General features: G+C 33.9%; 1 protein-coding gene across 1 annotated transcript in view; it reads left to right on the forward strand.

The window, feature by feature from the left end:
- The window catches only part of ATP8B (ATPase phospholipid transporting 8B), a 47,986-nt gene that overhangs the window by 12,046 nt on the left and 17,725 nt on the right, over window positions 1–18,215 (forward strand). Inside the window, exons 8-17 of the mRNA XM_089643833.1 lie at window positions 1,759–1,867; window positions 3,481–3,623; window positions 7,118–7,324; window positions 9,309–9,488; window positions 11,170–11,280; window positions 11,384–11,557; window positions 11,659–11,830; window positions 14,065–14,169; window positions 15,627–15,779; window positions 16,263–16,584. Coding sequence (XP_089499959.1) covers window positions 1,759–1,867; window positions 3,481–3,623; window positions 7,118–7,324; window positions 9,309–9,488; window positions 11,170–11,280; window positions 11,384–11,557; window positions 11,659–11,830; window positions 14,065–14,169; window positions 15,627–15,779; window positions 16,263–16,584 — 1,676 coding nt within the window. The remainder of the gene's footprint in view (window positions 1–1,758; window positions 1,868–3,480; window positions 3,624–7,117; window positions 7,325–9,308; window positions 9,489–11,169; window positions 11,281–11,383; window positions 11,558–11,658; window positions 11,831–14,064; window positions 14,170–15,626; window positions 15,780–16,262; window positions 16,585–18,215) is intronic.

Consider the following 18,215-nt stretch of genomic DNA (forward strand, 5'->3'; position numbering starts at 1 on the left):
CATCTTGTGTCACCCTTCTCATTTTTTTCTCCCGTTGGCTGTGGCAAGCACATCTCAGTGACTGGACCTTGTTTCACCCCTTTCATCCTAATTATATTGGAATTGCAGCGTGGAATTTGATCTCCTTTACAAATCGCCACCAGAAAATTGGTTTGTTCTCTTGTTTTAATAAGTTGCGGAAAATTAGCATTACATGTTGACATGTTTACTTATGCGATTGCGTTTGGCTAAGAAAGATATTTTCTGTTGGGTTGGGTACTAATTTTACATGGCATATACGCGCCGTTTCGATTTTAATGCCTTATTTTGTGTCTATGTCCACAAAACGCCCACTATTTTTCATATTTGTGGACGTAGATCAAATTATGGACATAGAATCAAGAACCGATTTTTGCTTTTTTCTTCGTCCACAATGTTCCAGGTGAACATGAAATGGCGAATTTTTGGCAAATTACTGTATTGTTTTGTTCTATTCTGTTCGAACAAACCAACACAACACATTGGTTTTTTTTTGGTGGATTTGAAACAAAAATACTTTTTTCCATCCTTGAAAAAAAAAAAAGTTTTTTACTGGAGGATGTATAATAAAGCAATACTAAATATTTTAGGGAAATCGTTAACAAAAAAACTGATTCCTCTAGTTTCACTTGAAAATCTCACAAATTATCCTTATACTCTACTTATCCTCCATAATATATATTTTTTCTTCCTTCCTAATACGATAATTTGTATGGATTTTAATTTTGTAATTTTTTTTACTTTGTAACCTAGTTATATTATTTTTTTGCAAATGTACACTCCTCTTTCATCCACAAGCAAATGCTTTTAATGGAAGTATATTATACATGGTGTCCGGAAACTCGTAGTACAAGCCGGAAACTGGAGAATGTATACCACACGGGGAACCCAAATAAACATAAAGTTTTTTGATTTGAGCATTTTTATAAAAAAAAAAAACCAAAAAAATATATTTTTTGGTTATTTTAGGGTTCAAATTTTTTCGTCATTATTTGTTTTACTTTTAAATTTTTAAATAGTTTTAATTAGTTGGGTACTTTGATCTTCAGTAATAATTTATAAGAATTTGATCAAAAAAAAAATCAACTTCTGACTCGATTTACTCGAAAACGAAAGCTCAAATCAAAAAAAATTATCCTACAAAATCGACTCCAAATGTGATGTAGATTCACCAGTTTCCCGCTTGTACTACGAGTTTCCGGACACCATGTATAAATTAAAACAGTATGATTTGTAAAGATTATATGTATATTTATTGTAAAAATCACAAATAATAAACAAATACAAATACAAAAATAAATACTGAACTTTAGTTTTACATGAAAAAGTCCATTTCATTAAAAATGATCTTTAGTACAAACCAATATTAGGGTAGCGAAATGCTCTATACTAGCTGCGATTGCTGGCCATTCGCCTTTAGTTCTCATTCCTTCCTCTCCAACATAAGAAAAGTAGGAGCTTCAGACGGATGGAATCATCATAATCATCATCGCTATGTACTTCCCAGTGTAATATGATCTCCACAAATGTTCTCCAATGTCCCTCGCTAACAGGAAAACAGTCAAGTGAGGATGACTTTACTAGTTAGAAGTTACACAAATGTTTTGTGGTTGCGCCCATTGAATTCTCACCTTTTCACTGCGGGCTTATAAGCCAGAAACCGTCAACTCTCTCATGGAAACAGGGCTTTGGTTGGCAAACTAGTTGTTAAATAAAAGAGTTTTTGTTTTATTGTTCCAGGTTATTAGATTTGCCCAAAGTTTCCTTATAAACTGGGACGAAAAGATGTATTATGAAAAAACAGGGACGGCAGCAAAAGCAAGAACAACAACTTTAAATGAAGAATTAGGTAAGATTTTACTGTTTTCATGCACATTATGTTATTTTTATTTACTCCTACGGACGGACACATAATTTTTTAAAACAAATATTATGCAGAATATAATAACATTTTGTGTCTATCAAATGAAAATGATATTTTCCCATCAAATTTATACAAAACATGGTGCAGAACATAATGACTAGGACATGGCAAAGCTGGGGCGAAACCAGTAAACCAATGCTGTACTCTAGGGTAAAATAACTTAAGTTTTTTAACACAAAAAAGCATACCTATTAAACACTTATTTTTAGATCGCTTCCCGGTTTTAGCTTGCGAGAAGTCGAGCATGTTGTCAACAATAAAAGTTTATTGACTTATTATAAATAATGTGCAAAGTTTTCTCGGAGCAGTCTATATTTTATCTCGATGGCCTCCGAGGGTTAAGGCTTTCGACCAGCAATCTGAAGGTTGCAGGTTCAAATTCCGGCACGCACAAGTAAATGTTGGATGGTGATCTTACACCAGGGTGATACTTAGAGTATTCTCCACTATGGAACGTGCCGCAAGTATACTACATATTATATTAAATGAATAAAATGTGATATTACAAAAATTCATCAAATAGAATTTACATGTGCATGCCGGTATTTAAACCCGCGACCTTCAGATTGCTAGTCGAGAGCCTTTTCCCTTGACCTTATACCTAAATGAAAACAGAAATCTGTTCTTGACGTATCAAATATTGTCCTTGAATATTGAGGGAACATCACACTCAAAAGTGCATTTCTTATTAAAAATACTGGACTGCTAGTTCACCTGTAGTTTTAAAATGATTTTTTTCCATAGAAGCCATCTGAATAACAAGTCTCTTTTCTTTTCCATATATTTTCCATTGAAGAGAAAGAGATGAAAATAACATTGTTTATACATCTACATAATATGATTACAACCATATCAAATTTCATATTTCTGCCAAGTCGGCTGCAGCTTGCAAGTCGAGTGAAGTATTTTTAGCACAAGAAGGGCAAAAAGGAGTATACGAAATGAGATTATTTTAGTAAGAATGATTTTAGCCTTTCATTAAAACTCGACTTTTATATGTCTTAGTTGTATCAGAGTATTTGACCATCTGGTCATTATAGTGGAAAATACTGTTAAATCTTTTGTAATAATTTTTTATTATATTTTAGACAAATCTTTGATACTTGATATTATATTTCACAAAAAAATACAATTGATATCACCCAACCTCCAGACTAAAAAGCTGATATATTTTTATGCATAGAATGGTTAATTTCAATTTCGGTATTCTTCGCAGTGAAAACTAATTTCGTTAAAAAATAATATGTAGTGTATTCAGAATTTCTTCATACCAGACCTTTCGTTGTTTAAACTAGCCACTTGCAACTGCTACACTGTGATTAAAACGAATTTAACACATTAAATAGTGATAATTCAATTGTTTTGCCTTTAATAATGTGTGGCTCTGGAGCTTTTCATTTTGCCATAGATTTGCTGTGTACTAATAATAATGACCTTTCGTATTTATCAAATCACTATGATATTTTCCTGTCAAATTCAATTCATGTGGATCATCAGAACACAATGACATTTCTATCAAATTACAATGATATTTTTAGGTCAAATTCAATACATCTTCTCGGACAAGACGGGTACATTAACGCAGAACATAATGACATTTAACAAATGTTCAATAGCAGGTCGGTGTTATGGTGATGTTATTGACGAGAACACAGGTGAAATTGTCGATGTCATCTCTGAGGTATGTATTTTCCAACCTGTACATACCACCCCTTTAAATGTATCATTTAATCCCCTATTTAATATCATTTAAACATATATTTTAAAGATTCCGTAAGTTTTTGCTTCATTTCTAAATTCGGAATCTTGGTAATGCAAGTAGATGTTAGATTTTTGATTGAAAACATTTTTTAAATCATATAAACTCGATTATTCTCTGAATGCTATTGAAGCGTTTGAGAGGAATGTATTTATCTTTGTATAATATTTTCTTTTAACTCATTCATTTATATTTGCATGCGTTTTTCTAGTAAAAGTTAGATCACCAATGCACTCACTTTGTTTTTTAGACTGTATGTGCATCTATACAGGAGATTGTACTGTTTTTATTAATCCTGTTGATGGATTTTAGAGATTTTCTGTCTCGCAATTTGTTTATAATGATGTGCAATGTTGCCTGTACGGGGCATGTTGACTGTGTATATTAGTTATATTGTTTATAATGTTGACTGTATGGGGCATGTTGATTGTGTGGATCAGTTATATTGTTTATAATGTTGTGTAATGTTGCCTGTATAGGGCATGTTGACTATATGAATTAGTTACATTGTCTATAATGATGTGCGATGTTGCCTGAACGGGGCATGTTGACTGTGTATATTAGTTATATTGTTTATAATGTTGACTGTATGGGGCATGTTGATTGTGTGGATCAGTTATATTGTTTATAATGTTGTGTAATGTTGCCTGTATGGGGCATGTTGACTATATGAATTAGTTACATTGTTTATAATGATGTGCGATGTTGCCTGAACCATGTTATCTGTGTGATTTTGTTACGTTGTTTGTAATGATGTGTAATGTTGCCCATGTGGGGGCTTGTTGACTGTATGAATTATGTAGTTACACTATTTACAGTTGTTAGCAGTTTTCACTATTTTCTTTCTGAATATCAAAAATACAGACATTTTCTTTTATTGTGTGACTTCTACACATTATAGACTTTATTTCTATTTATTGCTAATGTGAAGTTAGTTTACATAAAATATGGCTGTTAAGTTATTAAGCATCAAAGGTGATGATTTTATGTTCTGCTAGCTGACATATACCCGGCGGTGCTCGGGGTTATGGATGGTTTGGACTAAAGTTTTGAGGTTTTGAATTCTAGTGTACCTGAAAACAGGCTCTATTCTAAAGGATTTAAAAGTTTACTTTTTAAAAGTTTTTGTTTCTCTTGATTGTGCCTGACTTCCACCATTCACTACTTACTGTATACCACATTGGTACTACTAAAAAAACTACATTACATCAACTTTTATTTGACTCCGTGTCTCATTCACGTCAATCACAGTCGACAGTCTCAAATCTTCCTCGGGCGTCCCCGACTTTTTCTACTATTCACTACTGTATACCACATTGTTAGTATTAAAAAACTACATTATACTGACTTTTATTCAACTGCGTGTCTCATATCAGTCCAGAGATAATGCAAAGTCTTCCCCAGGCGTCACTGACTTCTACTACCATTCAAAACACTCTCTAAAGACCGGTCAGTAGCTGAGTTGGCATCGCGTTTGGTTCCCACCCAGGCGTCGCACATTCAATTCCACGGCTGGCCTCGAGTCCTCCGTCACAACACAAGCAATATTTTCTGCTTACTGTGGTGGTAGTATGAGATTTTCAAATATTGTCAGGTTATTCGTAACCCGGGAATGTTTGTCTTTCTTTTAAAAAAAAAAAATTATAATTTAAACACTCCTGGCAATAATAAGAACAAACTTTGAAATTTTCAGCGAAATCGGTCCAGTAGTTTTTGAGTCTACAAACAAACAAACAAACATTCATTTATATTTGTATATAGATTGCTTGTGTTATATATATTATTATTTTTATGGTTCTATACATCCACTCATTTATAACTTTATTACACATTAAAATATTTAGAAAGTTAAAGTGAATGTACATGATTATTTTGTTAGATACGCATGGTTTGAAAAATTGAATGTCTACGCCATTTTGATATGTTTACATTAAGTATTCCAGTTTCACAGCTTGAAGATAGTTAATTTGCAATACCAATAATGAGGATAACAGAATTTATAACATCTTGAAAAGAACTCAAATTATGATCGGAAATTATCAACTACTTGTCGGTATCGCCAGTAAAACCAGAGGTGAATGACCAATATCATCACTGTAACAACAATGGTGGTTCTTTTCAGCCATTTGTATATTAAAAAAAAATTCCGGTTGTAAAAGGGTTACATCAGTGGCCTAATGTTAAAAGTACCAAGGTCAAAATAGGAATAAGGCCTCATCAACGTCAATATTTACTGAATTAACCCCCCAGGCTAATTTGTTCACTTTTGGGAACAACTCCTGTGGTCTAATAGAAATCGTTGTGTCCCCTTTACTGTCATGGTGAGAAATATGATCTAAATAGTGTTAGAAAGAGAAAACACCACACTTTATATTCAAATCTAGAAGTTAACCACAGAAGAATTAAAATGCACATCTGTATGAGCCCAAAGATTCCGACCCCAATTTGAAAAAAATATTTAAACCCTGGTGAATTTTTAAATTTATTTATTTTTATGAAATGACAAAAAGGTGAGGTAATGTTAGTAAAGTTTGTAATACATTTGTCTTATAAAATGTGATTTTTTTTTCGTTAATATTATTTTCATTTTTCGTAATTCTAGTTACAAAAATGGTGCGACAATTAAAAAATTTTAATATTTGCATTAAAAATTTTAATATTTCAAATTTCAAAAACAGTTTTTAGTTTTCGGATGCGTTCAGAAATAATCCATCTATTTGAATCTAATTGCAAAACGGAAATACTCCGACCTTCTGACAGAATATTCCGGAAACCTGAGGAGGGGTTAAGTAATAATTTGACATTGTAAATCTCTAACATTGGCGTTGTCGTCTTGTATTTCTTTAAATCGGGTAATCTTTTAGTAAAGAAAGTTCCGACTTCTTTACAACTTCCACAGTCTTAACTTAATACAGTAGAAACTAACAGACTAATCTGAAACTTTGGAGGTCCCGCGCCGCCAGGAATCTGGCACTATCTGAGTCGGTGTCAGACTTTTAAGATAGGGTTAAAGTGTGAGAAAACAGTCAAGAGATTATATTGACATACGAAAAGAAAAAATTGTGCTTTATTTACTTTGTTTGATTTTCACAAATACATATGTAGGAAATACATGTGTTCTACAGCACTAAATAAAAGCACAAATACTTTCATGTCTTTTTTATTTTCCAGTTTTCCATACATTCCAGTAACCCGGCACCATCGGGCTTAATGTGGGTTAGTGAGATTCTGCAGTTTCATTTAAATCAATCAACATTGGGTTTTTAGCACTAGCACTAGGTCACAGATATTATTGGTGTTGCAAATTGTCTCGTCTCAAGTTATGCATCCCGTGGTTGCAGCCCTCACGGTCTCATCCCGTCACTTTTCCGTTTTCTTTTTTTTCATTTCTGTCACGCACCCGGCAATGGCAACAGCAAGAACGCGCGTCCGATAGGGGCAAGCTGCGCCTGGGTGTCCGCTACAGCGAGGGGGGACGGGGGGGCGGGGGCGCCGCCATCTGCCACACGAGCCTGGCCGCCCTGCTCGAGACAGAGGCGGACCAGGGCCGCAGCACCCCGGGCCCGCACTCCCGCTCCCAAACTGCTAATGCACCCAACAATACCACACCCACCACCGGCAATGTATGCAATTCATGTTTTGTTTTATGTCAGACTTAAAAGTCTAAGACTCCCTCGCTTTTTAACATTTCCATGGAGATGTAAAACTCTCTTATAAGGTTTTTTTAAGGGATGGGAAAAAACCAAACTTTAACTTATGGTAACCTTATAAGGGGGTTTTAAGGTATGAGGCTTCATTTTAACATCTTTATTTTGATTCTTTTAAAAGTCATTCAGAAACAACAATACCTCACCCACCACTGGCAATGTATGCAATTATTTTATATCAGAGATATTTTTTAAAACTTCTTGTTAACAAGTTTAATATGGAGATACAAGACTTCATTTTTGCAATTCTTTTAACAGCATCCTTATTTACTTAAAAAAAAAAAATTATTTCAAAATCGTTTGTTAAAACTTGATAGCTTTTTAACATTTATATTATGAAATTACTTAATGCAGAGGTTTTGTTAGCTGTAATCTCTTTTATTTGTAATTTATTAAAATAACAAGAATTCCTTGCTTATTCAACTTTGCTTAAGGGGTTAATTTTCCTAGGTTGAACAAATTCTTAGGCATTGACTTTGTATCTTTTCGACCCTAACTTCCTTTTGCCAGAATTTGTGTTATGCCAAATAATAAATAAATAATGTTGTACATATTATTACTGGCTTATATATTTGTTTTCTTGTGTCAATATGGTTTCGTTTACGCAAACAATAATCTTTGTCTCTATATTCTATTTCCTGAGGAACATAAAAAATACTCGAACAATCTTATTAATATTTAACATAAATAGTTATTATTATTAATTTCAAACACATAGATTTCTCACAAATTTCATGTTGGTATATAAAAATTAGCAACATGCATGTTGTATGTTTTTTCTTTTGTTTTACAAAAAAAAAGTGTGTCCTTAACTGATCCTTCGTTAGAATTGTATGTATTTACTATGCATTTTATTTATTTATTTAGTGTTTGCATGTTTTTGTATTTTCATAAAATGTTAGATCTTTTGTTGCACGTTACTCATCCGATATAATAGTGTATTCAAATAAATAAATACAATTTCATTGCTGTGTTATTTTAGACATTTTTTGATTTGAATAGAATCAAATGAATTCATTTGCACTTACACAAAAATGATTTTATTTTTAACTCCGTTTTTGAACCTAGTAATTCCTCATATTTTGTAAATAATTTTTGTTTTTGAAATACGTCATTGTGAAGATTCAAATTTTATATAACATATAGCTACTCTTCGCACAACAGTTGATTTAAAAAAAGTATTAAGTATAATTAAATTTTAAAAATGACATTTATCGCAAAGCAATACTTTGAAATTAATTTATCGCTACTTTAAAATGCTTCATACGTATTCTGCTTGAAATTTGTGTCCTCAATGTTGTTCCAAATACAAAGATATTGATTTTAAATGCAAATCATTGCAATGTCTATGTGCATATTATTCAGATGCAAGTGGGAATTTTGGCCAAAGTTTGTGCATTGCCTTTTTGTCATGTCCCACGATTTTTATTAATATTTTCGTAGTTATGTATTATAGAATATTGGAAAGTTTTGTTTTTTTAATGGGAAAATTCATTAATTTATTTTATTCAGTTAAACAACTGTCGAACCTGTATACATTTTAAAACAATATTTTAGACCAAAAGGAAGTGCGTTTTTAGCATGGCCCACCGCTATATTCGATTAAACCAAGTCTGATTTTGTAATTAATTTTAGTTGTTAATTAAATTTGTCTTAAATAATTTACAAAATATTTTATTTTTGGAAAATATGCAATTTTAACATAAACTTGGATCAACATTGGAAAAATCACATTTAACATATTATTTGATATAGAATCCGTTACTTACACTCCGAAACATAGTTGTGAAAACTTAAAAGTAACTGAATGGAAAACTGTACTAAAATCATGTACAAACTTTGGCAAAAACGCCCAAATAGTAAATAGTAAAGTAATTAGTGTTTTTACCTGTTTTTTCAGGCCACGGAACCGCTGGACTTCTCGTTCAACGCCCAATACGAGCCGGACTTCAAGTTCTACGATAAGACTCTTTTAGAGTCTGTGAAGCGGGGGGATCCCGAGTCTCATATATTTTTTAGACTGTTAGCTTTATGTCACACTGTTATGCCGGACGAAAAGAGCGGCAGACTAGAGTATCAGGTAAAAACATTATTTCTTTTGCATATTATTTATTTAACCCATTGGCCTCCGAATTATTGAGCTAAAAATTGGACCTCACGTCCAAATTAATTTTGTACCAAAATTTTTAAATCTGCAGTGAGGTACTAAATCTTACATAACTTTAAAACCCTATGTCTAGGTGTAATAACATATTTTTAAAATTTATACATATGTATAAATATAAAAGTTAACTATAATCAAGTTAGATAAAAAATATGTTTTGTTTTTAAAAAAAAAAAAATAGTATCGATTTTGATTAAATGTGATTTTTTTTCTTAATTTTTTTTACTTAGAATAAAAAAAGTAAAACATTGGTCAATCTTATTGGCATAATTTTTATTTACGTATGTAATAAATATTAATAGTCTTCAAAGGATCCTCTGCACATTTTTCGAGCAAGGTTAACGATACCGGAACCCATTTTGAAAAAACGAGGAATTTTCGTGATTTTTTTCTGGGAAAATGTGTTTTCCAATTTTTTATTGAAAAATATTTATAAATGCGGTAAATGCAATGATTTATACAGACTGCTGATTGGAAAACGTCCTTTGTGACGACCACTGTTGCTTGGAAAAAGATCATCTGGATTAAAAAACAAACACATTTAGTTTTTTGCAAAAAAAAAAAAAACTATGCATCGAAAAAAATTTCCTTCATTTAAAAACTGCTTTTTGATACGTAAAAGAAACTTGTAAAATTTGAAGTTGATCGGTGCAGATTTTTGAAATATTGTGGTCACCAATTTTAAAAAAGTAGTTTTGAATAAAATGCTTTAATAGGTTGGGATTATACGGGGACAAAATATAATTTAAAATGCAATTGATGTCAGGCCCGTATAAGCCTTCTGCAGCGGTAGCAGCCCCCAGAATTCCAATTTGATGCTCTCTGCGGATCATTCATCCTTCTTGCGTGTTAGATTGAGCACAGCGCTCGACCGTTTCTGGACGCATTTCTTCAGATTCATTCTTCAGATTCATGACTGCAGTGCATCCCCATCGCTTGCAGCATGTTCAATACTCAAACATATCCTTTCTTTCATTTAAACTGAATAGAATAGTTTTGAAATCTTGTATTTTGAGAATCCGTCGAAAACCAAATATAAATATTTTTAAAAATTTCAATTAATCAATATTAGGTTTATCCCCTTAAGTTTCTAAAGTAGGGATGTATCACACGAAATCCGAATGTAACATTGTCATCTCCGAAAGGTCTCCGTTAAACGCTTATTCTTGGTTCTAGTTCCGCTTTATATCAAATTGGGATCAGCTGGCATGTATTACAATATGACATTTACAATATGATTTTCTACTGATCACAATTTGTTCTAAAGCTGAAACAGATCTAGAATCGGTGTTACCTTTCAAATGTCAAAATGGCATTGATTGGCTATTTGATGATAATGTTACAATTGAATTTCTGTGAAATATGAAAGCCACATTGATCACAAATTCCTACTAATCCCCTCATACCCTTTTCCTTCCTAGAAGATCCTCTGCTTCCTTTCTTTTAAGAGACCTTCCTTGAAAACAACTAAATGTTTGGCGATTACGTTTTTTTTAACTTTATTTTTATTTACCAAATAAAATTGTACAACAACTTCTTTTGAAACTATGAAAAAGCAATGAATGCACCTGAAGGTTTGATATCTATCTCATTTCAGGCCCAATCACCTGATGAATCGGCTCTGGTGTCTGCAGCTAGGAATTTTGGTTTTGTATTTAAGGAAAGATCTCCTAATAGTATTACTATTGAAGTTATGGGTGAAACTGAGGTAAGTTCATTAAAAAACATCCCTTTGGGAATTGTTCTAATTGTAATCCAAAAAATAATGAAGAAATCATGTTATATCTAATCTTGTTTTCTCTCCGTTCCAGGTTTACGAACTGTTATGTATTTTGGATTTTAATAATGTAAGAAAAAGAATGTCTGTAATCTTGAGGAAGGATGGACAACTTAGGTTATACTCAAAAGGTGCTGATAATGTAATATATGAAAGGCTGAAACTCAACCAAGACGAAATAAAGGCTAAAACATTAGAACATTTAAATGTAAGTCGTTTTTACTCCATCTACAAAAAATTTAATGAAAGGTAAAATAAAACAATGGTAATCTTCATTCCAATCTGTAACCAAAACCCGTTGTGTTGTAGAAATTTGCCGGCGAAGGTCTGCGGACCCTGGTGCTGGCGTGGAGACCCCTGGACGAGGCCTACTTCTCCGACTGGAAGCACCGGCACCAGCAGGCTGCTCTTGCCATACACGCTCGGGACGACCAGCTCGATGCCATCTACGAGGAGATTGAGAAGGATCTCATACTCATTGGTAAATTCCGAGTTCCTCTTAAAGATATTAAATGATACCGTCTATGAAGACATTGAGAAGGATCTCATATTCATTGGTAAGTACCAATTTCCTCTTAAAGATATTGAACGATGCTGTCATCGGGAGATTGAGAAGGATCTCATACTCATTGGTAAGTTCCAAATTCCTCTAAAAGATATTGAACGAAGCTGTCATGAGGAGATTGAGAATGATCTCAAACTCATTGGTAAGTTCCAAATTCTTCAAAGATGTTGAATAATGCTGTCGTGTGGAAATTAAAAATGATCTCATTTTCATTGATAAGTTTGAAATTTTCCTCAAATCTAATCCCGCAAAGCTGATGATTAGTTGAAACCTCTCCTTTAAGCCCGGCGTAGTAGGTTAGTGGCCCATGGCGGTGCGGTGAGATAAGAGCAGGGTGTACTGCGCGGGCGTGGGGCGCGGAACAGAACGGCCGCTCAGTAGGCGGCTAGCGCTTGCTCGGGACTCAATTACTAAATGCTCTGTAGCTGCTTAAAACTGACCGCCTTCGGTATTGCGAAGTCCTTGTATTTATGTAGATCCCATTCATTTTAGAAAAAACCGGCAAATCGCGAGTAGTTAGGTTGGCGGCTTCTCTATTATTCTATATAGGTAGATGCAGTGTATATTCGCCGTCTTACTCGTAGGTTCCAATGTGATGCTTGTTGTATGTACATATTGAATTTCTAGAACCTAGTAGTAGATGCCACTACACATCTACGAGGAGAATGAGAAGTATCTCATACTCATTGATACGTTTTAAATAATATGTAATATTAATGTTAACAAAAATTCTTGGCAGCGATTGTGTTAATCTCTGTTTGGTTTTACCATGGCTTCAATATTACTTCTTCTTGTCTAATTAATCCATGCATATTAACTTCATACATTTTTTGAAATCCACTAAATTGACAATAGTTTTTAGTTCGAGTGTTGTATACCTTGACGGAAAAGTAATAAAAATTTCTTTGAGCAAATGCGGTTTTATTTATAGGTTGGTGTATTTTTAGTTGAGTTGAGGATCTTGTATTTACCCGATTTAATAAAATTAAAGTTTAACCTTTTTTAAATGCATGAATTGAAATCTGCTTTGTGTATAATTGTTTCAAAATCATAAAGTTGAAAATGTTAAAGATGTCTTCTGTAGAAGTTTTAAAGGGGCCCTAAGAATAAATTTCATAATTGTTTTCTGTACTGTATACTACCACATCTTTCATTCGTCTCTACCTACCGTCACCCACATAACAGTTAGCAAGATACATGAACTTCCCCATCCAATGATATTGTATTATAAATGGGACTGGAATAGGGCATACAGAGTATATTTGAGTCGTGTAATTTCTATACCCGCTATTTCAACTTTCATTGATTTGGAGAAAACCGCAAAAAACTGTCACATCTCTAGCGTACATAAGTAAATGCATTAAAAAATTTTATATAATGAATTGGAGTAATAAAATTTCGAAAAGCATTTATTTTTCTATATATGTCTAGCAATAATTAAGTAATTTCGAGAAATAAAATGGATATAGCGGATTTTGATACTCACTTCGTGATTTTGAAAGTCAACTGAGGCGACATGGCGGGTTTAGAAACTCACGCGTAGATCATTTTGACACACGAGCGTGGCGTCAGAGCGGCGGCCATATTGTATTTTGGCAAAATAACTGCTTGTGATTCGTTGAATCCGATATAGCGGGTTTTGATAGTGACTTTCTGTATGATATAGCGGATTTGGTTTCTCACTCGCAGTTTAACATGGTTTTTGGTCATGATAAGGAGGGTTTTGAAACTCAATTTTAGGCTCCTCTTGTTGCTCGCAAAAATGTGAACAAGATGTCATACTCAGATCATTTTGTCAAAAAATCGGATATAGCGGGTATAGAAATTATAGGATTCATTTGTATGAGTTCTTCTTTTTCTACTGTAAATTTCTGATAGTTAAAAAGAATGTGAGCTTTTTTATTGTATTGCTTACATTTTCAATTTGTGCATCCATTTTAACTTCTAGTTCTGGACAACTGTTGGAAACCGTTTTGATAGTGTCTTGACAATTTTTATGAATCTTTCCTGACAAAAACCGTAATAGATTTGAACTGGTTCACTTGATTCATTTTTAATTCTTACTGTCTGTGATCTAGTTAATACAAAGAGCTCTTGAATTACATTAATATTTAAACAATTGTTCTAACTTGTGTTTGTTTATATTACAGGTGTAACGGCCATTGAAGACAAATTACAGGATGGTGTACCCCAGACGATAGCCAATCTAGGAATGGCTGGTATAAAGATCTGGGTTCTAACTGGAGATAAACAAGGTGATAAATAATATACTTGGTTTACTTCATGAAACGTGCATGTGGACTGTAAAGAAGTCAGGGATGCTTGAAGACATAGTACCATCAAAAGAATCTGGTCGTGTCAACATGTATGAATATGAAAGTAGTATGTGTCGAGGCTGAGTTGTGTGGCATTCCTCTCTACTTGGCCTGCCCCTGCGCAGAAATGGCATGACAGTTAGTTAGTTTTCGTACTGCAATGCAATATGTATATTACTGTCACGTGATGTGTATTGTTTGATTATTATAGGTAAATTCTTCAGAAATCTAACTGACTAACTAACTAACCATCACGCCGTTTCCCCGCAGGGGTAGGCAGAGAGGACGGACCGCCAAACAACTCGGTCTTGGCACACACTCCTTGCCTCATTCACATTCATACATCGTCTCATACATACTCTTCTATTGTTCTGACTCTTGACATGGCCCGACTCAAGTATCTGATTCACTTGGTCGTGCCATGTCTTCCTCGGGCGTCCCCGACTTCTGCTACCATTCACATTTGCATTGTATATTCTCCTTACACTCCTTTCTTCGCTCATTCGCTCTACATGCCCAAACCATCTAAGCGTCCCTTTCTTGATCTTACTCATTACGCTTACATCAGTCTTGCACTCTTTGCGGATATCCACATTCCTCACACGATCATACATGGTTTTACCACACATATGCCTCAGGGATCTCATTTCAACAGCATTCAATCTACTTTCATCCTTTCTTTGCCAGTTCCATGCCTCACTTCCATACATCAGGGTAGGTACCAGCACTCCATTGTGGACTGCTAACTTCGCTTCTTTGGACAATTTTTTGTTAGCGCCAACTGCGTTCAGTCCTCCATTAATGGAGTTACCTGCATTTACTCTTCTTTCAATATCTCTGTCAGCCTTTCCATCCCTCGTAAACATGCTTCCTAAATACACAAATTCATCCACCTGCTCCAAATATTCCTCATTCACAGCTCATTCACTTCAGAAATCAATTCTACGAAATCAAATTACCGAAATCAATTGTTCGAAGGACATCTTTTTCAAATGGCAGTTCTTCGATCATGGTCAATATCAATTATTTCAAATAACTTATTTGTCCAGGTTTTTAAATAACATCAGTGATGTCGAATTTTTCAAACATATCACTCTATCACACTCAAAAGTTACGAGCCGATTACACTGGTAATCGGCTCGGCACTGGTCACACATGATTTCATACACTTTAGTTTGCCCTTTTGAAGGCTTATTTATTAATTTGCTAATTGGGAATATGTGTTGTGCGTTGTTTGGACAGTTTGGGCAGAGCATTGATGATTGACAATTGACCCCTTCACCTGGGCGCAGTTAACATTATTACCGCAGTTAACCCTGTCAGTTCACTTAACAAATCTTGAAAAACATTGCATGTATTTAAACGAGTTGTTCAAAATTTTTTTTGTTATATTTCAGAGACGGCAATCAACATAGGATATTCTTGCCAGCTGCTGACAGACGACATGGTGGAGGTGTTTATAGTGGATGGAATAACTCACCAGGAAGTAGAACAGCAATTAGAAAAATTCCGAGACTCCGTTCGGGTGGTTAACACCTATCAACCCCAAGGTGATATTCTCATAAGTTCACCATTATGCTATCCCCCATGTTTCACCTTATTCCCTTGACATAGTCCAGTCCCTTTAATAAAGTTCACCTGGGTTATCATTGAATATTTGGCAATGAGTTTTGTTTTCACAGGGCATACCCATAACTCCCATATAGGTTTCCTCTGTTTCCACAATGTGTCACCCCAGGTAACTGAGCCTTCTTATCAAGGTGGGTTATTAGCATCATCAATGAATCGGTATCAATTTGTAAGTTCTTTGGCTTTCCGCCCAGTTGCATGTGTCTCCCGAGGTGGCAGTGTTCTGTCAGTAGTCCTACTAGCTCCCTCAGTGAGTTTCTCATATTGAATAGTTAGCTGGCTTATTTTGGTTTGGACCGTCCAATTTACTCACTTTCAGCATAACGAGAATCATGTCACGATAACTATTGATTAATACAACTCTTTGTTAGTTAGTGTGTGTGACTGTGATTATTTGTTTGTAGGTCCAGCCCCGTCGAGCACCGCCACAAATAACCACATGGATGGCGGTATCGAAAATGGCAATGGCAACGGCATATCCTCCCACAGTTCCAACCTGCACCCGGCCAACAACACGGCGGGCAACTCAGGCATGGGCACCCCCATTGGGGATGGCATCCTCATGGCGGACCACCCGTCCTTCCCCACAGAGCCCCCCACTGGGTCCCACACCGGGGACACCTTCTCCCGAGACGCCAGTGTCAAAGTCAATACCGCCCCCGCCATTTCAATTGTCACATTTAGGTGGGAAAATAATATAGACCAACCCGTCTCACAGTCTACAAGGTAGAGAGATAAAGAGCTCATTTTATCCCGTTTTTTTATTTTGTTCCTTTTTACTGTTTATTTTTAAAATCCTCTACGTAGGCTTTTTACTTACATATTATATTTTCCCGTCTTTATTTATCATCTCGCAAGCATATTATTATTCTTTATCTTGTCATATATTTGTAATTTTTAATCTTATCAAAGAATCGGGTGCATTTAGTCTGTAGGGGCTGTTAAGCTGTGTGCCCAAAGAAAAGAGGAATGAAAATAAAATCTTGGAAAAAAGTGTTCATTTGTAGAAAATCATGTCTTTATTTTCGTAAATTAATCGAAATATTATTTTTTTCGTATTTTCTTAAGGGAAAAAATTTTTTTGAAAGAAAGCCCCGCAGGTTCGGATTTGATACATTTTAAGAAAATGATTAAAAGCACAGGTATAGCTAATAGGTACACAATTTTAATGCTAAGTATTTGTCAAATTAAAAAATAATATATTGCACTGGAGAGAACTACTATTATTATTTATATATCTTTAAAATCATTGTATCCCTATCATAAGTCATTTCTTCTTCATTTCATATAAATGTTTGTTGTTAATCATCTACTTTCATCAAAATCATATTTTATAAATTATTTTTTATGTTTTGTTTTCTCTGCTTTATACCTCTCTTCCTTAGTATATGCTCTTTCTCTCTCTAACCTGCCAATCAATATGTTCGATACCTTTTGTGTCTTGTGATTATTATTTTTGAAAATTATAATTTTTTACAAAATTATAATGGACTGAAAGTAAAGAATTAGAGCATTTTCACAACAAGAAAATCTTACACGTAAACCATAGAGTTTTATGTAAGAAAAAGGTGTCTGAAAATTGGAACAAAATTAGCAAGAAAAATATATTTAGTTGCTGAAAATATTTTGTAGTATGTAGTAATAAAAAAAAGTATCATAAAGTATGGCAACACGTAAAGTTTAATATTTGAAAGCACATTATTAGATTTGCAAGTGAAACTTTAAAAAATAGTGCGAAAATTTGAATAGTATGCTAGTAATTACATATTGCATAGGTATTTAAGTTTTAAGTTGTCATGATGACTTTTTGTGAATAACATTGTTATTTTATGTTTGCAGTTGGTGTGCTTTCGTATGCATATACTGATTTTATTTTCTGAAATATTACATTTGTGTTGCATTTGACCCTATGTTACTGGAGAGATTTACATTTATGATACATTGTGAAATCTCTTCAGTTTATCTGCACGTTTGTTGCAATTCTTTCGAATAATGCTTAGCTTATGTGACTTCAATGTGTGAACAATAACTTTCTTCTGAAAGATAGAGGTTTTTAAAATTAGGTGTATAGATACAAAGACGACAGTATCAAGAAAAATGCTAAATTGAGTTAAATACCCAATAGTTATAAAATTAACATGACCGATCAGGTTGCAATAATTGCAGTATTTTTATAATAATGCATACCTACATAACAAAATATTAAAAATCAATAGGTCACAAAATTTGTAACAAAAAATGCATCAATATCATAAAAAAGCATTTATTATCTACGGAAAATTAATCATCAAAAATTGCGGCTACTTGCTGTGATTTACATTTTGTTAAATTATTGTTGCCTCAAGTTTTTGTAAACA

Source organism: Hesperophylax consimilis, chromosome 2, assembly GCF_061612785.1.
Source record: "Hesperophylax consimilis isolate HC1 chromosome 2, BYU_Hcon_1.0, whole genome shotgun sequence".
Taxonomy (NCBI): Eukaryota; Metazoa; Arthropoda; class Insecta; order Trichoptera; family Limnephilidae; genus Hesperophylax; species Hesperophylax consimilis.